Raw genomic sequence first — 22,028 nt, 5'->3', positions numbered from 1 at the left:
AAATTGGACAAACGACTAAGAAACAATGACTCCAGCAAGGGAAAGACTTTACAACAATCGCGTCCAACTGAACCGACAATATGTAAAATCTCAGAACAATAGTTTACATGAAGATGCTTCAATTGTGGAAAACCTTCCCCATCATCTAGTTCATGAACAACATTCTGAACACCCTTCAGTTCCTCTAGGTAGAGATCTTCAGTTCTCTTCAGCAACAGTTTCATCCCATAATTCTGCAAAAGAATGCTAACATTTTTTAGCCCCTGGAGCTTCATCAATCTTAAAGTTTTAGAATTAAGGATCCAGCTTCCGCACCAATTATCTCGTATGCATATCGTATATCTTTGCAATTCCACAGAGACCAAATCCTGCGGCAGAATTTGGGCATCCAGAACCATCTCCAAAGTAGTTAGCTTTAACACAGGAGTGTTTGAAATATTTGGTAATCAAGTTATACCAAGTGCAGCTCAAGTTCTTACATTAATCAAGTGAGCAGAATTTCTGTGCAGAAGGGGCATCTTTGGGAATTAAACTGTACTGCATGAGATCGAATTAATTTTCGAGCCATACATCATTGGAAAGATATTTCTGTTAGCTTTCCAATGAATTTTACTAATCTAAATTTGGAGTTTTCTACAGTAAGTTATGATCAGTTAAGTGCAGACTGTTCAGTTTTGAGTCAAGAAGAATATTTCGGGACTTAGATTTTTTTTAATGTTCTTTGTTGTGTTTTAAGCAATACCAATGTTTTATTAATGTCTAGCTTTAATGTTGGTCTTTAAAGTCAAGTTATTTGAAGGGTTTGTAGTAAATCTATGCTTGGAGGATTGTTCCAAGAAAGTTATTTAAGCTTATGCAGTTGTAACCAAAGGGGGGATTAATTTTTGGGAATTGGATGAACTTTGAGTTATTATCAAATTCTGTATCTCTTTGGTGGATTCCATTGAGTGGTGAGTATTTTTAAGCCCTGTATCCTTAGCTTAACAACTTTAGGTGGTGAATTTTTCTGTATCCTTTTGTTGTTTGCTGTGGTGGTGAGCTTGTGATTTCTTGAGTGTGTGACGTTGTGCTTTCTCATCTATTGTGTCCGGTGTCAAGCTTTGACAACCCCTTCAACTCAGCAAGACTGGCGTTACTTCCTCCTTCAACCTTATCCCACTTTGGAAAGCTGTTACCCATATACAGTTCTTCTAATCGAGATAATTTTGATATGACATTCGGTGCTATCACCTTAAGCCTCCAACAATTGCTCAAATCCAGCAACCGTAACCGTGTCAATTGTCCAATTTCAAGTGGCAACCGCTCAGTATAGGAATGTCGAAGTCTGAGAATCTCTAATTTCTTTAGCTGTCTAAGTATTGCTATATCATTTCGTGGGCAATCCTCTAAACACAATGTTCCAAGGTTAATGAGGCTACCAAGTGATGAAGGTAATGAAGAGAAAGGAATTCTAGTAAGACTTAAATCTTTGAGTTCTTTCGTCCCTTCAAAAAAGAGGTCTGAAATTTGCATAGGGCCATAACCCTTTCCAAAAAACAAAAATAACTGGAGATTGGGACATTGCAACCTTTCAGGGAGCTCTTGGATATCTCTATGAGGTAATGAAATAGCAATTGGTCCTTTCCGTTTTATCTCTTCCATCTTTTTCTCCTCGTTAGCAGCATTTGGAATATTAAACATATGCTCCCCTGTGGCAATTGATACGGCAACAACATGAATGACGTCATACATTTTAGCTTCATCTTTGGCATCACCGTCCAACAATAAGCATGAAGATTTCAGGTTGTCGATCAACCGATGCACTCTACTCCTTGCTTCTTCCAGTGTGTAAACATTTTCAAGCAAACCCCAACCCATACCATATCTCAATATGGAAGCAACTTGTATAGCATGACCTTCATTGTATAGACCACAAAGACGGAAGAGCGATTTGGCTTCCTTACTTGCCAACAAGTTGTAACTCAATTCAATGGAGGTGTACACTTTTTTATCCATTCCATCGATTTCTCTTGGATTGGAACTTCTTAGCTGATTTAATGCATCCTTCCAAATGTCAAGGCTCTTACTTTTCAGTGCATTTGCAACCGTAGTCACTGCAACAGGCAAACCTCCGCATATTTCAACGATCTCATCTGCTATAGGCTGAATAGTAGATGTTTTTCTTGAATCACCCACTATAATCTCAAACAACTGCAACGCTTCTTCCTTTGATAAAACTTCAATCAAGAAATTCTTCGGAGAATTCATATCTCTTTCCAATAAATCTCAATTTCTAGACGTCAATATAATTGTGCATCGGCTTCGAGCATCCGTTCTTTCTTTCTCAACATTCTCAGAAGGAATTCCAATTATGTCAAACTCGAGTTCTGTCCAAATATTATCCAATATAATGAGGAGCCGCTTCTCTTTCTTCAACCTTTCACACAGTCGAGAAGCTCTTTGGAACATATTCTCATTGAAGCCAAATTCCATGCCTAAACCAAAAGCAAGTTTGTCTTGAATTTTATGATGATCTGGGTTCTGTGTTACCTCAGCCATAACGACCTTATCGAACAATTTATCTTCCATCACTTGCTTTGCAACTTGTTTGACTAGCGTGGTTTTACCCACGCCGCCCATCCCGTAAACCCCAATTATGTTGAGCTTATCATCCTTCAACGCCTCCATAACATCCTGAAAAACTTCCATTTTTGAATCAAAGGCCTCAAAATCTTTCACTTGCATATGTTTTGCCCTCTTTGGAGCAGAACGGTAGGAAACATCACAGAAGTTGCCTTCTTTCACGAGACTAGCGGCAGTGTCTGCGGCCGTTGCAGCTTGTTTACTGAGTTTGTAACAAGAAATCAAATTTGGGCACAATCCTTTGAAACAGAACTTCTTAGCTCTATCTTCATCATCAATGATGGATTTTGCAGCGCCCTGAGCGAATTCCTTGACGCTATTAAGCCAGTCTGCAACATCCTTATAAATCTCATTTCCTTGTTGAGTAGCGTGATGAACGGGTATTTTCACCCTTTCTCTTTTATGTTCCAGCTGCTTCACTTGATCTTTTAGCTCTTCTATGTAGCTCTGGTACTTGAATACATAAGATATTTGCCGTTTAATCGGTTTGAACAGTGACTTTGCACCTACAAGGCTGGAAAAAGCACCCAGACACACTTCTGCCATTGCCTGCTGCTTAACAATATATAATTTTTTGGCTGTCAAAAAAATGGATTCAAATAAATTAAAATAAAATAGAGAGGAAGACAAAGAAAGAAACGACACCAAACAATTGATATTGACAATTAAACAAAGAACTTCTATCTTTCTCTTTCTTGCTCCTTTTTTCCCTTTTTTTTGGCTCTCAAGGGTCAGAGTTTTGGCTATTAACCGAAAGGTTTAAAGAGTATGAATCAAAAGCAATAATTTTTTTACATCCTATTTTAGAAGAGGGATGGAAATTAACAAATGCTAGTAATAAGAGCACTGAAGTTAACAATGAACAATAACTTAAAATTCAAGAAAATTAAATGACAAGATTAAGAAAAACAGGAGATATTTTTTCTTGGACATTAAGAAATAGCTACTGTCAAGATCAAGGAGATTATGCTATTAATAGAAATTATTGAAGGATTTAGAACAAGTTCGCCTCTTCAATTATCCGGGTTCAGACGGTTGATGAGCTTCTCTATTTGCCCTTGAATATTTAAGAACAATTTTAATGAGCAAAAAGATCACTGGTAACTGCTGAGAAATGTGTGAGAAAAGAGTTGATGATGGTAATAACAATGAATTGAATAAGAAAAGGACTTAATCATGCACCCCTTTTCATATCATGTATATGGTTACTGTTGCCTTGTTGACGCATGTATAGAATAATTATATGTATTTGTCTTTTTCATGGGAAATTTACACCAATAGCTATAAAAATTTACACGTTTTCCATCTTAACCACCCAAACAAATTTCTATCAACATTAGCCATAAAAGAAATTTTGAGACCAAAATACCCCTCTCTCTCATCTCTCCCCCAACACTCTCTTTCACCCATTTCTCCCAAACCGAAGAAACTCCCATCACCGGCGGCAACATCAGCCCTCCTTAGCGACGGCTTCATCCCTCATCGGCGTCCAATAAAAAGATAAAAAGATCATGGTGAAGTAAAAGAGTTGGACAAGAATGCCACGGAAGCTACTGAAGGATTTCTCAGACCAACAGACATTGATGAAGTAAAAGTTGAACAGCAGGAAGATGGATTGGATGGAGCTCCTTATTCAATTAAGGCATCCCTGTGTTGCAATTATAAACCAGGACTGCTGTCTGATTTAAGAAGAGTACTCGAAGCCCTCCATCTCTCAATCGTCAAGGCAGAGATTGCAACATTGGAAGGCAGTATGAAAAATATTTTTGTGATGGCCAGCTGTAAAGAACTGAACTTTGAAAATACAGAAGTATGCCAGTCTCTTGTGAGCTCTGTTCACCAGGCTATAAGGTCTGTCCTTGATAAATTTTCGGCTACAGAGGAGTTTCTTCTAGGAGCCAAACTTTCCAATAAGAGGCGACGGGTTTCTTTGTTTGATTCATCCTTGTCATCTTCATCAGATTATCTCTGGTGAGCATATGAATTCTTGCTGGATGTATATATTTTATTGTCCACAAGCAATCGGGAAACGGTGGTGGTACAATGACTGATTGCATGTATTTCTGTTGCTGTATAAACTCCAGGGATTACATGCACAAATATCTGGAATAACAAATGCATGTTTACAGAGTTGCAGTTGCGCTAAATGATCTCAAAAGGGTTCAGCAATGACAGAAAAGAGGATGCGATACAAGCCGACCTGTTTCCAAAGCTTGGTGCGACAGGCTGCCTGTCGCACCAAAGCTTAGTGCGATAGGCACCAAAAATGGTTGTCCTGTCAGGCAATGTGTACCAGATGCTTAAGGATCACGATCTCCAGGTTCAAGAAGCTGTTAGACGAGGACATGTTGACAAGGCAAAGGTCAGAAAAGTTGACATGGAAGGAAACCAATTAACGACAAATTAGATCATTTGAAACATCTTTCACCTTCTCCATCACCCTATACAAGGGCCAGCGTCCAGGCCATGGTCTGGTCTTCATCTTCGTGCCTTCCGCAGGCATCCAAGGATCACGATCTCTAGGTTGAGGCCAAGCCTTGTCAGGACGATCACTGCTGTTGCCCAGCGACGGCTGCCGACGATGGGAGGTTCTTCGGTTTGGGAGAAATGGGAGAAAGAGAGATTGTTGGAGGAGAAAGGGGTATTTTGATCTCAAAGGCTTTTTTATGGCTAATGTTGATAGAAGTTTATTTGGGTGGTTAAGATGGAAAACGCGTAAATTTTTATGGCTATTGGTGTAAATTTCCCCTTTTTCATTCACATGCACTTTAATCATTAGTGACTTCTTTCATGAAGAATTAAATCCCAACAACCAACGCCTTGCTCTTTGTCATTCCAAAGTTTGAAAATATCGGCAACATTTAATCTTCAATACCGAATAACTGAAATGCCCAAAATGACACGCAGTACCCACACCACAGGCTAAATCGTCCTTGATCATATATTACAAACTTTTTGGCCCTATGTTTACGCCCACTGTGGCGGTAAACTATTGCTTATTTTGATTGCTTTTTATCTTGTAGTTACAATACTTGTAGTATTGTATTATTCACCATTTTAGACGTTTAAACCAAACTTTAATTTTTCAAAAGGAAAAAGATATATATAGAGATAGAGAGTAAAATTTGAGCAATAATCATGTAAATACTCTAAATTTTTAATAAGGAACACTATATCTTTTTTTAACTATAATACTCTTAGTAAATAGTAACTAAAGAATAAATGTTGTTTGTCATTAGAATTTAAAATAAATCTAATATGTAATACGTGAAATATAGATAATTAAATAGATTTTGATTATTTAATATTAAAATATATTCAAGTTAATATCTTAAGGATCGGTGATAGTCAGGGGCGAAGCTATGAGGGGGCTAACCTGGGCTGTAGCCCGGGTTAGTTTCTTGAAAAAAAAATTAATTATCTTGAATTATTTTTGCTTGTCTAGTGTACTTTAATAATTTCATTTCTATAGAATAATTTTTTGAGGAGTAATTAAATTTTAAAAAAAATCTAGCCCACCCAAAAAAATAGTGTTAGCTTCGCCACTGCCAATCACTATCAAAATATCTATAAAGATTGAAGTTTTTAACTTTGACTAAACCTTATTCCATAATCAATTGTGCCATTAACATATCTAAGAATTCTTTGTGCTGCCTGAAAATGAATTTCACTGGCGCAGTGCATATACCTTAATAGCAGACTCACTGCATGCATGATATCTGGTCCGGTTGTAGTTAAATACATTAGGCAGCCTATTAAGCTCCTGTACAACCTTTCATCCACCATTTCAGCTCCATCTTTTTTGCAAAACCTCTCCTTTTGATTCATTGGAGTTGCAGTTGGTTTGCACTCTTCCATTGCACTTTTCCATGTTGAATTTCTTGAGAACTTCCTTTGCATATTTTTGCTGGCATAGAAATATTTCATTTTCCTTTTGATGTACCTACATACCAAGGAAGAATGTCATCCTCCCAAGGTCTGTCATTTCAAAGAGATCTTTCATTTCTTCTTTAAACCTGTCAATCAACTCCTTGCTACTTCTTGTAACGAGTAGATCATCAACATACAGAGATACCACAAGTATTTCATTATCAGCCTTCTTGATATATAAAGTAGATTCACTCAGACTTTTTTCGAAGCCTAAGTTTGCTAAGTGTGTGTCAATTCTGCTATACCAGGACCTTAGTACTTGTTTTAAACCGTACAGGGCTTTCTTCAGTCGATATACCTTCTCCTCTTGTCCTGGAAAAACAAACCCTTGAGGTTGCTCCACAAAAATTTCTTCCTCCTAGAATCCATTCAAAAAGGCTGATTTGACATCCATTTAGTGTATAGCCCAACCTCGCTGTGCAGCAAGAGCTAGCAACATCCTTATGGTATCCAACCTGGCAACAGAGGCAAATGTTTCAGAAAAATCTACCCCACACATCTGGGCATACTCCTTGACAACAAGTCTTGCCTTGTGCTTGTTTACAGAACCATCAGGATTGAGCTTGGTCCTGTAAACCCACTTGACTCCAATAGCTTTCTTGTGTTCAGGTCTGTCTACTAACTCCCATGTCTGATTCTTTTCAATCATCCTTGCTGACCATTACTTTGTTGCTTTGTGGTAAGTAGATCTTGTAGGCTTTTGAAGTTGAGCTAAGCCTACAAAAATCCCAGGTTTTGCATTTTTGTCTAATTTGTCTCTCTTGACTTGAGGGATGACATAGACAACCAAATATCTTCAGATTAAGCAACTTGGTTTGTAGCCATACCATGCTTCAAATGGAGTCTTTTTCTGCAAAGCTTTTGTTGGCAATATGTTCAATAAAAAAACTATAGTGTTTACCGCCTCAGCCCAAAATTTCTTTGGCAGCCCTTTGTCACGAAGTAAGCATCTTGCCATCTCCATTACTGTTCGATTTTTCCTCTCCACAACACCATTTTGCTGAGGAGTGTAAGGTGCTATCAGTTGATGTTCAATGACTGCATCTTCACAAAACTTGTTAAATTTTGCAGAGGTATATTTCGTTCCATTATCGGACCTAATCACCTGCATCTTGCATCTGCTTTGAGTTTCAACCCAAGCTTTAAACTTCACAAAGATGTCAGCAACCTCAGATTTAAGCTTCATAAAATAAATCCAACACATTCTTGAGTAATCATCATGATATGTGCATACACGTGCTAGTAGTGGCAACAAGATGGAAAGTGATAGTGGGCCTACTGGCAAGATGGAAGACTTAGTCTAGTTTGTTTGTTCAGTCATTAATTATTGAGTCGGTTATTGAATAAGTCTTGGGTAGTAGAGTGGTGCTATTCTGTTGCTATTCTGTTGCCTATTCTGCAGCATTTCCTATTTTCCAGCTTTGTTGTTATTTTCTTTTCCATGTATGGCTATATTTATAGCCTGAATGAATTCAATAAAGGCAAGTAGCTTTATCACCAACAGTTCCCACTTTGTCTTATTCCTTTCTACCCTTAACTCCAAATTCCTTCGTATCATTGGTATCAGAGACAGGTCCGACCATGGACACTCGCGGCAAAACAAATGCAGAATTCCGCAACGAGGTCAACGAAATCTTAGCACGACACGATACCGGTTTTGATCAGGTGAATGCAGTCTTACAGGAAGTGTTAACCGAGCTTCAAGCTCTTAGAGCCTCCCATAGCCAAAACACTAGCCCACGTGATGACTCCTCACACCCACATACTTCTCGTTCTAACATTATCAATGACCACCCTCATCAACACCTCAAGTTGTCCTTCCCAAAATTTAACGGAGACGACCCAACTGGCTGGATTTACAAGGCAGAACAGTACTTTGATTTCAAGAACATTACACCAGCACAACAAGTTCAACTAGCCTCCTTTCATTTAGAAGGCATCGCCTTGCAATGGCACAGATGGTTGACAAAATTCCGTGGACCACTCACATGGGATGAGTTCACCAAGGCTGTTCAACTTTGATTTGGTCCAACCGACTACGAAGACCCGTCAGAAGCTCTGACTCGTCTTAAACAAACCACATCCGTAGCAGCTTATCAAGAAGCTTTTGAAAAGCTTTCCCACCGAGTTGATGGCCTGCCCGAGAATTTTCTCATCGGTTGTTTTATTGCAGGACTTCGAGATGAAATTCGCATAGATGTAAAAATTAAACAACCGCGAACCTTGGCAGATACAATAGGAGTGGCTAGGCTGATCGAAGAACGCAACCAACTGCAGAGGAAGCCAAACCAGCAAACTCGTTTCCAACCAGCCTCATTGACACCAAAGGCCTCACCCAACCCCACAGCTGGTGTGCTAGGACCTCCACCAACCCAGCGTATGAACCAAAGCTCGAATGCTCACCCAACAACATTCCGCCGAATCACCAATTAGGAGGCACACGAACGACGAGAGAAGGGATTATGTTATTATTGTGACGAGAAGTTCATTGCTGGCCACCGTTGCGAACGACCTCAATTATTCATGATCGAGGATTTCCCTCATATGAACACTGAGGATGTTGAAGGCGCTCACCCGGAACAAGAACATCATGAAGTTACACCAGAAATTTCTTTTCATGCAATTGCAGGAACTGAACACCCACAAACCATACGCGTTCTGGGCAAGCTGAAAAACAAGAATGTGATGGTGCTAATAGATGGTGGTAGTACGCACAACTTCATTGATCATGCTATAGTCTCTAAGTTTGGGTTACCAGTGATCCGGGATAAGAAATTCGAAGTCATGGTTGCTAACCGTGAGAAGATAGAATGTACTGGACAATGTCGCGGTCTCACCCTCACCATTCAAGGATATTCCGTTACCGCCGACTACTACATTCTTCCGGTCGCAGCATGCCAATTGGTCTTAGGTGTACAATGGCTTGAAACTCTCGGACCCATTAAGATGGACTACAAGCAGCTCACCATGAACTTCAAAGTAGAATGGACCTCCCAGACCTTCCAAGGATTGAGACGAACCAGCATCGAAGCTTTGTCTGACAAGGAATCCAATGGGTTACAAGGCACTGGATTATTTTTCCAAATAATTCCTTCCACCACCAGCAGCAGCCAACCAAAGTCCTACCCACCTGAGATAGGCCAACTCCTAGCAAAATTCTCCCATGTATTTGAATCACCCACCAGCTTGCCTCCAAGGCGGTCACATGACCACCAGATCCCATTGCAGCCGAGCGCAGGACCAGTGAGTGTGCGGCCATATCGATACCCTTATTACCAGAAAACTGAGATAGAGAAGATGGTAAAAGAGCTTTTACAATCTGGTTTGATACGGCCAAGTAACAGTCCGTTCTCTTCCCCAGTTTTGTTAGTAAAGAAAGCAGATGGAGCCTGGCGTTTTTGTGTGGACTATCGAGCTCTGAACGACATCACAGTTAAAGATAAATATCCAATTCCTATTATCGATGAGCTATTAGATGAACTCCATGGGGCCAAATTCTACTCTAAATTGGATTTACGGTCTGGGTATCATCAGATTCGGGTGCAGGAAGATGACATTCTTAAAATAGCATTCCGGACACACAAAGGCCATTACGAATTTATAGTGATGCCATTTGGCCTCACTAACGCACCAGCAACCTTTCAAAGTCTCATGAATGATCTCTTTCGTCCCTACCTCTGGAAATTTATTTTGGTTTTCTTTGATGACATTCTAATATATTCAAGATCATGGGAAGACCATCTCGCACATCTACAAATTGTTCTCCAAATCCTATCAACTAACAGTTTGTTTGCAAAAGAGTCGAAATGTCGATTCGGTGTTTTACAGGTGGAGTACTTGGGCCACGTTATTTCGGAGCAAGGCGTATCGGTTGATCCAGCCAAAATACAAGCTGTCATTGAGTGGCCAACACCAACAACAGCAAAAGGGGTCCGTGGGTTCCTCGGTTTAGCAGGCTACTATCGGAAATTTATCCGTCATTTCGGTAATATAGCAGCTCCCCTGACCCGTCTCTTGAGCAAGGATGGATTTCAATGGAATGAGGTAGCAGAGATGGCCTTCACACAATTAAAAGAGGCCTTGACGTCACTACCAATTTTACGCCTTCCCGATTTTACTCAACGATTCGTGATTGAATGCGATGCCAGCGGAATCGGACTGGGTGCAATTCTTACCCAAGAAAATCAACCAGTGGCGTATTTTAGCCAAGCACTGAAGGGTTCGGCCTTATCTTTGTCCACCTATGAGAAAGAAATGTTAGTTATTGTCAAAGCAATCAAGATATGGCGCCCATACTTGCTTGGGAAACCATTTACAGTCCGCACTGACCAAAAAAGTCTCAAGTACCTACTGGAGCAAAGGATTACTACACCAGCACAAACACGATGGCTGCCAAAACTACTTGGTTATGATTATGAAATTGAGTATAAACGTGGCCCTGAAAATCAAGGTGCAGATTATTTGTCACGTGTAGTTGAATTCCAATTTTTATCCATTTCCCAACCACGTGCAAATTGGTGGCCAGTGCTTCAAAAGGAAGTCCAACAGGACTCATTTTATGAAGAATTATTACAAAAAAACCCCTCTCCAGCTGCCCACAAGTTGCTCCAACGTGATGGAGTATGGTTCAAGGGAAACCAAGTGTATTTGAGCCCCAACTCATCCTTGATTCCAAAGATAATGGCTGACTGCCATTCGTCACCAATTGGTGGGCACTTTGGGTTCCATAAAACCCTCTCTCGTATCAAACAGAGTTTTTTTTGGTCTAATATGCGCCAGATGGTGAAGGAGTTTTTGCAGCAATGTGATATCTGTCAGCGGTTCAAAACTGATTATATGAAGCCGGCAGGGTTGCTTCAGTCGCTACCTGTCCCTACTCAAATATGGACTGATGTCTCGATGGACTTTATTGAGGGGTTACCATCTTCTAATGGATATACTGCCATCATGGTAGTCGTCGACCGCTTGACCAAATATGCTCACTTCGTTGCCTTGAAACACCCGTTTACTGCTATAATTGTTGCCAAGGCATTTGTTGCCAACGTGGTTCGCCTGCACGGTATTCCGACATCAATTGTCAGCGATCGGGACAAGGTGTTTATTTGCTCCTTTTAGCGAGCATTGTTCCAGCTGCAGGGAACCAAGTTGTGTATGAGCTCATATCAGCCACCTGGGAGAATGAATGGCGTTTCACCAAGTCATATCCTGATTTCATCCTTGTGGACAAGGATCCTTAAGCGGTGGGGAATGATATGTGCATACACATGCTAGTAGTGGCAACAAGATGGAAAGTGATAGTGGGCCTACTGGCAAGATGGAAGACTTAGTCTAGTTTGTTTGTTCAGTCATTAATTATTGAGTCGGTTATTGAATAAGTCTTGGGTAGTAGAGTGGTGCTATTCTGGTGCCTATTCTGCAGCATTTCCTATTTTCCAGCTTTGTTGTTATTTTCTCTTCCATGTATGGCTATATTTATAGCCTGAATGAATTCAATAAAGGCAAGTAGCTTTATCACCAACAGTTCCCACTTTGTCTTATTCCTTTCTACCCTTAACTCCAAATTCCTTCGTATCACATCAATGAAAACAATATAATACTTCCTGTTTTTCAAAGATGGTGTTTTCATTGGTCCTCCCACATTTGTGTAGGGGTGGGCAAAAAAACCGTGGCCTAAGAAAAACTTAATTGAACTACTAGTTTGATTTAGTTACGGACCGGTTTAAATTCTTATAAATAACCGAATATTTAATTGTGTTAAAAAAAACCGAATATTGGTTTGGAAAAATCGAACCGAAAAACCGTTACTTTTTTATAATTTGATTAAATTTGAAATGTGTTATATTTTGATTGGTTAAGTCAAAATGATTAAAATACATTTGCACACACAATAAATAATATATATTTGTAACAGTTTCACCAAAAACAAACCCTAAAATTAAAACCCAGTACCCACTGCAGGCTGCAGCCCCCCTCAGTGCCTTCACCCATCACGATTCACGGCATCACCCAAACTCCCAAAGCCAAAACGCCACCATGCACTGCAGCCCCCTTCACCTATCACGATTCACGGCATCACCCAAAGCCAAAAGCCACCCATCACGGCATCACCCAAAGCCAAAGACAGCTGCTCTTCATGCGTCAGGCTACAAGACGACCTCAGCTCTCACTGTATGTCCGTGCGTCGGGCGACCACCTTGAGACAGCTGCTGTTTTCTGCTCACCGTGCGTCTGATCTGCTCACCTTGCTCGTCTGTTCTCTCACAGCGCGTCTGTTCTGCTCACCGACCAGATGACCACCTCTGCTCACCAGCCACTGTATGCGTCTGTTCTGCTCACCGTGTGTTGTGTTTGAATTTCTATTCATTTTTTTAAATGAAAATGCATGCTGGAAGCTGGAATATGTGGAAATGCATGCAAATGCTTCTATTAATTTTTTTTTAAAATTGAAAATGCATGCTGGAATCTGGATTATGTGGAAATGCATGCTGGATTATGTGGAAATGCATGCTGGAATCTGGATTATGTGGACCTTTGTGGTGCCTTTTCTTTTCATTTGTAGTCGGAAGCAACAGCTGTAAAGAGCAGAACAAACATACCAGGCTTCCGTTAACATAAAACTCTAAAGCAGAGCCAAAATACATAAAATAAAAAACGTTGAATAGTAAGTAATAATATAGCTGAAAAATCTGTGGTTTGCAAGATGTTAAACATGATAAATCAAAATCTGTCAAGGACACGTGTCCATTCCCCTGGAGCAAAACGTTTGCTGGCTTTAAGTCCCTGTATATGATCCCTATAATTAAAATAAGCAATACATTAACAAATAAGCAGCACTGTGAATGGTTAGATCCATTAATTTTTTAAATGAAAATGCATGTTGGATCATGTGTTTATAAATTGAAAGCATAATTTAGTTTTATGTTATATGCCTGTGAAAGTTTTAAAGGCTGTGATTTATAAATATGGTTGTTAATTGTGTTTATAAATTGTTAAAATTTTATTTTGACATAATGATGGTTGTGTTTTTGTAGGATGGGAGATAATGTTGATGATGTACAAAAGGTTGACGAAGAAATCACTAATGAAGTGCAAGAAGCCAGTAGTGAAGAAGAAGTCAGTGGGAGTAAAAAAAAAGAAATGCCATTGAGATCATTTGTGTGGAAACATTTTTCGAAGCTACCTGGAGGACAAAGAGCTAAGTGTCATTATTGCCGCAAAACTTATGCAGCCCATAATACCAATTCTGGAACTACCGGTTTGAAGAATCATTTGGAAAGATGTAGAGTGCACAAAATTTTGAAGGTTGCAAATGATGTAAAGCAACAGACATTAATTCGTAAAAAAGGTAAGGCTAAAAGTGATGGTACTGCGAAGGTTATGCATGTAGGATTTAATAGAGAGGCTTGTAGAATGGCACTTGTAAAATGATAGTCAAAGATGAGTTGTCTTTTAATTTTGTAGAGGTTGAAGGGTTTTTCGAGTTCATGGAAACTTGTTGTCTGAAGTTTGAGGTGCCATCTCGAAGAACAATTACGAGGGATATTCTTGAATTGTATCAGAATGAGAAGGGGTTATTGAAAAGTGTTTTGAGTTCAAATAAACAAAGAGTGTGTATTACCACTGATACATGGACTTCAATCCAAATGTCAAACTTCATGGTAGTTACAACTCACTTTATTGATGCAGTGTGGGTGTTACATAAAAGGATTCTCACTTTTACACTTATATCTAATCATAAAGGAGATGGCATTAGGAAGCTGATTGAAAATTGTTTGATCAATTGGAGGATTGAGAGGTTATACACAATTACAGTGGATAATGCAAGTGCTAATACAACTACAATATCTTATGTGAAGAAGAAATTGGCAAATTGGAGTGGAAATTCAGTGGTTTTAAATGGTTTATATATGCATGTGATTTGTTCAGCACATATAATTAACTTGATTGTGCAAGATGGATTGTCGCAATTGAATCAATCAATAGCTAGTATTCGAAATGCAGTCAAATATGTTAGATCTTCCCCTGCAAGATTGCAAAAGTTCAAAACATGTGTTGATAGGGAGAAAATCTCATGTGGAGGGCTTATGGTATTAGATGTGCCAACTAGATGGAATTCAACATATTTAATGTTAGAAAAAGCGGTAGCATTTGAGAAAGCATTTGATAGGTTAAAGGAAGATGATGGCATTATACAAAATGGTTTGATGAGGATGAGAGTGAAAAAAGGAGAGTGGGGCCACCAATGGATGAGGATTAGGAAAATGCAAAGAGGTTAGTCAAGTGTCTTTCAGTTTTTTATCATGTGACCTTAAAATTTAGTAGTTCTCTTACTGTCACTTCCAATAATTATTTGAATGAAATGTGGAAAGATTATATTTATGTGAAGTTACTTGTTGATTCTAATGATTTTTGGTTAAATAAAATGGGCTACAAAATGGAGGAAAAGTTTGTCAAATATTGGGGCCATTTTTTTTTTATAATGTTAACATGTTATTGATTGTGGCAAATGTGCTTGATCCTCGATGTAAACTTGATTTTGTTACATGGTGCTTTAGTAGCTTGTATGAAACTAGAAAGGTTGACGAATTGAGAGCTAACATTAAATAGTTGTTGAAGCTTTTTGAAAGCTATGGAGGTGAGAGTAATCTAAATAGAGGTGAGAGAAATATTGTTATGTATGATGGTGCCAGTAGTAGTAATGTGTCATTTGATCCTTTTACACTGTTTAGAAAGATGAAAGAAAGTTCAAATGATGACATTAATGGAAAAAATAATGTTGAAAAATACTTGTCAGAGACTTGTGAGAATACTAGTAATCTCAATTTTGATATTTTGATTTGGTGGAAGTTAAATGGGCCTAGGTAACCGATTTTGTCTCAATCTGCCAAAGATGTTTTGGCAATTCCAGTGTCAACTGTGGCTTTTGAATCAGCTTTTAGCACAAGATGGTGCATCCTTGATTCTTTTAGGAGTTTTTTAACTCAAAAAACAGTTGAGTTATTGATCTGCACTCAAAATTGGCTTTGCTCAGCTCTATTAGGAGAGTATATAATACAACCAAGTCAGGAGGAAGCTGAATTTTATGAATTAGTTGAAACAGGTAATATTGTTATTTAATATGTTATTTTTTATTATCTCACTTGTAGCTTTTGTATATTAGAATTAATTATTTTAATTTCTTGAAGATTTTTTTTAGGCCAATGATACCTCAACAAGAACAAGTGGCTGAAGAGCAGATGGCTCTTGATTGATGTTTTTGGCTAGTAATTTTTTTTTAATTTAAACATAAAAAACTAGTGTCTTATTTATGTAGTTTGTTTATTAATTATTAAAAGGGAAATTGCTTTTATTTTGCTTTATGTTCATCCAACCACTACAAAATTTTAACATGTACTTTGCAAAACTTTTTTTTTCACATTTGTATCAACTAGCCACTTTTACATTAACACTGTTAAATAATTTTAATAAAATGATAAATTTACCCCCAAATAAACTAAAAGACTATTTTATCTTATAAAAATTTTTAAAATTAAAAATTATAATCATAAGAATATCCCTAAATTTAATAAAAATAAATCCCAAATAGAGGTGCTCAACTGATTTTTACTAAATTTAGATTTTAAAAATTTTTAATAATTATTTTTATTAAAAATTATAATTTTACAAAATTTTAATAAAAATAAATAAATTGATTTATTAAAAAATTATAATTTTGTAAAATTTTATTAAAATAATTGAATTTATTTCTTAAAAGAATAGATCCTAAAATTTTAATAATTTAGGGGATTTTTATTAAATCCCAAAATTTTGCAATTATTTTTATAATTATAATTTTATATTAAAATAATTTTTATTAAAAATAAAAAATTCTAATTTTGGGATTTATTTTTATTAAATTTAGAGATATTTTTATCATTATTTTTTTTTAATAAAATAAAATGTCTTTTAATTTATTTGGAGGTAAAATTGTCATTTTATTAAAATTATTTAATAGTGTTAATGCAAAAGTGGCTAGTTGATACAAATGTGAAAAGAAAGGTGGTACAAAGTACATGTTATAATTTTGTAGTGGTTGGATGAACATAAGGCAAAATAAAAGTGGTACAATAATAATTTCCCTTATTAAAACTAGTGTCTTGTTTATGTAGTTTGTTTATTAATTATTTATTGTTGTCTTAAATTTTGTTATAGCTTCAAGTATTAAGTTGGAAAGTGCCTAAAGCTAATGTTGGTACTGATAAAGATGGGAGAATGTTGCTGATTTTTGTCTGTAATTTTTTTAATTTTGTGTTGTAATTGTATTTGTAATGAAACTGATGAATTGATTGTTGTAATGAAAATTATTCCATTAAAGAGGCCCAATGGGTTAAAAATTGAAAATTTAAAAATATGCCCAATAGGCCCAGAACCGAAAAAACTGATCCGATCCAAACCAAACTGAACCAATCGGTTTGGTTCATGTTCGGTTCTTTATTTTATTTGCATCTTATTCGGTTCTTTAAAAAAAATCAATTTTAATCGGTTCTATTAATTTCGATCCGAACCAAACCGAACCGAACCGAATTGTGCCCACCCCTACATCTCTGTGTATTAGTTGCAACCTCTGTATAGCCCTCCAGGGCTTATTTTGTTGAAACAGAATCCTGGTTTGCTTTCCACACTGACAGGTAGCACATTTAGGAGACTCCTCCTCTAATTTAGGCAAGCCTTTGACTAGATTGTTCTTCTTCATGTAGAGTAGAGCAATATGATGGAAATGCCCAAACCTCTTGTGCCAAAGCACTGTATTGCTATCTTCTCTGTGTACAGAAGCCTGCTCTTCTTTCATCAAATCCAAGGCAAAGCTTTTGCCTTTCATTTGAACTTTGAATACTTCTATGTCTTTTGCATCTTTGATCACACGGTTCTTGTCTTCAAACAGCACCTTATAGCCTTTTTCTAACAACTGAGTAACGCTCAAAAGATTTTGATTAATTTCAGGAACATATAAAACATCATAAATCAATATCAAACTTGTATGGCCTTCAATCAGTACTGTTCATTTGCCTTTTACTGCAATGCGTGCCCCATTTCCAATTCTGACTTTGGAAATAGTAGTCGCATCAGTTAGATTTTGAGGATCAAATGAGGAAGATGAAGATCTGTTTTTATTATCACAAAACTCAATTTACAATAATGAGCTTGGCTCAGTATTTATAATTGAATCTAATGCTTGCTAATCACACCAATCATGGCTCAGCAATCTAACTAACAAAATAACAAATACACGATTAACAATAGCTAAACTATCAACTAATTCCAGCTGCATCTAACTGCATGGGAATCTCTTCATAACAGTTTTGCCACCTGGGATTCTTCAGCTCCTCACGTGCATCTTTCATTCTAACTTCTAGGCTAGCTATTAGGTTTACAGCTGGCTTGATTCCAGCTGGCACTCCAACGTGTGTAGCATGAGATTCAGCTTCATCAGCTAATTCAACACCCCTTCTCAAACTTAAGTCTTTTGGAAAGACTTTAAGTTTGCTTCTGAAGAAGCTGAACTTTGGATAAGTAAGAGGTTTAGTTAATATATCAGCTACCTGATCATTTGTAGATACAAATGCAATTTCAACTTCTTTTCTCTCAACTTTGTCTCTCACAAAGTGAATATCGATTTCTATGTGTTTTGTCTTAGAATGCATTACTGGATTTGTAGCTATAGCAGCAGCACTTGTGCTATCACTTAGCAGTAGTGGAGTGTTCTGAAGCCTGACATCCAGTTCTTTAAGAATTGAGCAAATCCAAGTCAGTTCTGAACAAGCCAATGCCATAGCCCTGTACTCTGATTATGCAGATGATTTTGAAATTATACTTTGATTCTTTGAACTCCAGCTGATTAAGTTTCCACCTAAGTATACACAGTAGCCACTGGTTGATCTTCTGTCATCAATATCACTTCCCCAGTCTGCATCAGTATATATCACAAGGTCTACAAAATCAGATCTCCTGAAAGTCAAGCCATAATCTATAGTTTCCTTGAGATATCTTAGTACTCTTTTGCAAGCAACCCAGTGAGGCTGTAAAGGATGAGCCATGAATTGGCTTAACTTGTTGACAGCATATGCTATTTCGGGCCTTGTTAAAACTGCATATTGTAACCCTCCAATAGCTTTTCTATATTGAGTTGCATCAGTAATGATTTCACCAATGTTTTTGCTCAGCTTCTCTGTTGTAGCCAGAGGAGTATCTGTTCCCTTGCAGTCTCTCAAGTCAAACTTGGCAAGCAGATCTTTTATATACTTTGATTGGGATAATACTAAAGTATCATCATTTCTAATAACTTCAATACCAAGAGAGAAATTAAGATTTCCCAAATCTTTAAGAGCAAAGGTATTACTGAGATTACTAATGAGCTGTTCTATTTCAGCATTGTTATTTCCAGTTACAATTATATCATCTACATAAATCAACAATAAGATTATATCATTTCCACTTCTCTTAAAGAATAAGGATGTGTCTGACCTGGTTCTGGTAAACTGCCAAGACTCCAATACTGATCTGAGTTTTTCAAACCAAGCTCTTGGAGCTTGCTTCAATCCATAGAGAGCCTTTTTTAGCTTACACACATAGTTTGGATGTTCTGAACTCTCAAACCCTTCTGGCTGAGGCATGTAGACAGTTTCACTGAGTTCTCCATTAAGAAATGCATTGTTGATGTCTACTTGTCTCAGCTTCCAGTTGTTCATAACAGCAAGGCTCAGTACAATCCTTATTGTTGCTGCTTTAACCACTGGACTGAAAGTTTCTTGATAATCTATCCCTTCAGTTTGTAAAAACCCCTTAGCTACCAGGCGAGCTTTATACTTGTTGATTGAACCATCTGAGTTCTGTTTAACTCGATAAATCCATTTGTTCCCAACCAGTTTCATATTCTGTTCTGGAGGAATTAAACACCAAGTCTGATTTCTCACTAAGGCATTGAACTCTTCCTGCATTGCTTGTTTCCACTTGTGGTTATTCAAAGCTTCATCTACACTTGAAGGTGTGTCAAGGGACAGGGATTTTTCAGTATTGTAAGTTTTTGGTTTAAAAATGCCATTTTTAGCCCTAGTTGTCATAGGATGTGAAGGTCTAGGTTGATATGTGGGCTGAGATATTTCTGGAGTTTGGTTGTTTGGTTCAGAAGGAAAGGAGATTTGAGGTGATTCATGTGTGTTGTTTTCACTGTCATGCACTGAGTTTGTTTGATCAAGAATGTTGTCAAAATTTTGTTCATTAGAAGGATTATCTGAGATAGTTGTGTCATCCAAAGAATTTGTACTTGCTGCTGGTGCCTCATGACTTTGAGTTTCAGAAGGAAATGATATTGAAAGAAATTCACTGAATGTGTTTACAGATTCTGATGCATGAGTGGACTCAGTGACCATGAACTTTGAATCATTTTTTAAAGGAAAATAATACTCATTGAAATTTACATGAGCAGCAATATAGATTCTGCCATTTGGATTCAAACACAGATAACCTTTGTGCTGTTTACTGACACCTAAGTTAACACATTTTGAGGTATGAAAATCAAGCTTATGACTGTTGTATGGTCTCAAGAAAGGGTAACACTCACAACCAAAGATCTTAATTTGTGAGTAGCTTGGTTTCTTGGAGTAAAGTGCCTCAAAGGGTGTTTTGTGATTCAATGTAGGTGTACTGATTCGGTTGATAAGATAGGTAGCATTGTAGAATGCTTCCCACCAAAACTTAAGAGGTATATCAGCTTGGGCAAGAAGTGTGAGTCCAGTTTCAACAAGATGTCTGTGTTTCCTCTCAGCTTTCCCATTTTGGTGATGTGTATAAGGGCAGGAATATCTTATATTTATCCCTTCATTTCTGAGATAGGGTTCAAAGGCTTTGTATTCTCCCCCCATGTCACACTGAATTGTTTTGATTTTCAGTTCTAAGTTTTTCTCAATTTGGTTTTTAAAAGTAATGAAGGCTGACAGTGCTTGAGACTTGTTAGTTAACCCATAGATCCAGGTGTAGTTTGTTTTGTCATCAATGAAAGCAATGTAATATTTGAATCCCTGGTTTGAGATGGTTGGTGCTGGACCCCAAAGATCATTGTGTATGATCTCAAGAGTAGTGGAAGATTTTGACTCACTACTTTTGAAGGATAATCTATGCATTTTACCATACTGACAGGCTTTGCAAAAAGACAACTCAGACATTTTATTTCCAAACGAAATATTGCAAGCTGACAGAGTTTTTCTAAGATCAAATGAATTTGGATGACCTAATCTCATGTGCCAAAGATCAAGATTTTTGTTAATTATTTGATCTTTACAACTTGTACAGAGTTCTTTAGAAACAACTGATATCATAGACTCTGGTTTATTTGTTTTACAAATTGAAAACAAACTAGAACATGAAATAGAAGACATCAGAACAGACTTGACTTGAGAAAGATTTAAAGGCAAGTCCAGCAGCTTGTACAATCCATCTTTAGCCACACCTTTCATGAGAACAATCCCCCTTCTCTTGTCCTTAACAACACAACATGTTTTGTTAAACTCAATGCATATATTGTTATCATTTAAAAGTTTTGATATGCTGATAAGATTTTTGGTTATTTGAGGTACATAGAGAATGTGGTTTAGTTTAATGTGTTTCTGGATATCAGGTTCAAGTGTGCCAAGCAATGTATAACCAACAGAAACAATTTCAAGCTTAGAGCCATTACCTACAGCAAGCTGATGATTACCTTTGTATTCAGAACTTATGCTTAAGTTGTTGAGGTCATTGGTAACATGATCTGTTGCTCCACTGTCAAGATACCAGCCTCCACTTTTAGCTTCTGCACCTTCAGCCACATAAGCACTTCTTTTGTTCCCTGCAAAATTAGGCACATAGTTTTTCTTAAACCTATACCAGCAGGTTACAGCAGTATGATTCTTCCTGGAACAGATCTGACATGGTCCTTTAGGTATTTCTTCATCAGCTGGAGCCTTCCCTTTCATCTTCTCTTGAGTTGGATTAAAGTTTCCACCACCAGAATTACTTCCATACTGCCTTCCATTCTGATTTGTAGAATTTCCAGAATTGTTGAAATTTGGTTGCCAATTCCTCATCTGGTTTCCTCTGTAGTAAGCAATGTTTGCTTGATAATCAGAACCACTGACAGAGTTTTGATGTTCAATCCTATTTTCTTGGCTCAACAGCATGCCATAAACCTCTGATGGAGTTATACTTTCTGACTTAGCATTGATTATAGCAACAATTGAGTCATACTCAGGTCTAAGACCAGCAAGTAGACACAGCACAAAATCATCATTGCTCATATGATTACCAGCAGCTCTAAGAGCATCTAGATTCACCACCATCTTAGTATAATACTCATGAACATTTAAGGATCCTTTCCTAGTTGTCTGGATCTGAGTTCTTAAATGAAGAACTCTTGATCGAGACCTGGCACCAAATTGTCCAGCAAGTGTTTGCCATACCTCTAG

At 37.5% G+C, this 22,028-nt stretch overlaps 1 protein-coding gene across 1 annotated transcript; it reads right to left on the bottom strand.

The window, feature by feature from the left end:
* Positions 1-1,074: 1,074 nt before the first annotated feature.
* On the bottom strand, positions 1,075-2,247 carry LOC127902100 (probable disease resistance protein At4g27220). The gene has a single exon (XM_052440576.1). It carries the CDS (start codon positions 2,245-2,247, stop codon positions 1,075-1,077), a length of 1,173 nt encoding a protein of 390 aa, XP_052296536.1.
* Positions 2,248-22,028: the final 19,781 nt, after the last annotated feature.

This window comes from Citrus sinensis, chromosome 5 (assembly GCF_022201045.2).
Source record: "Citrus sinensis cultivar Valencia sweet orange chromosome 5, DVS_A1.0, whole genome shotgun sequence".
Classification (NCBI taxonomy): Eukaryota; Viridiplantae; Streptophyta; class Magnoliopsida; order Sapindales; family Rutaceae; genus Citrus; species Citrus sinensis.
This window is presented reverse-complemented; position numbering and strand designations above follow the sequence as displayed.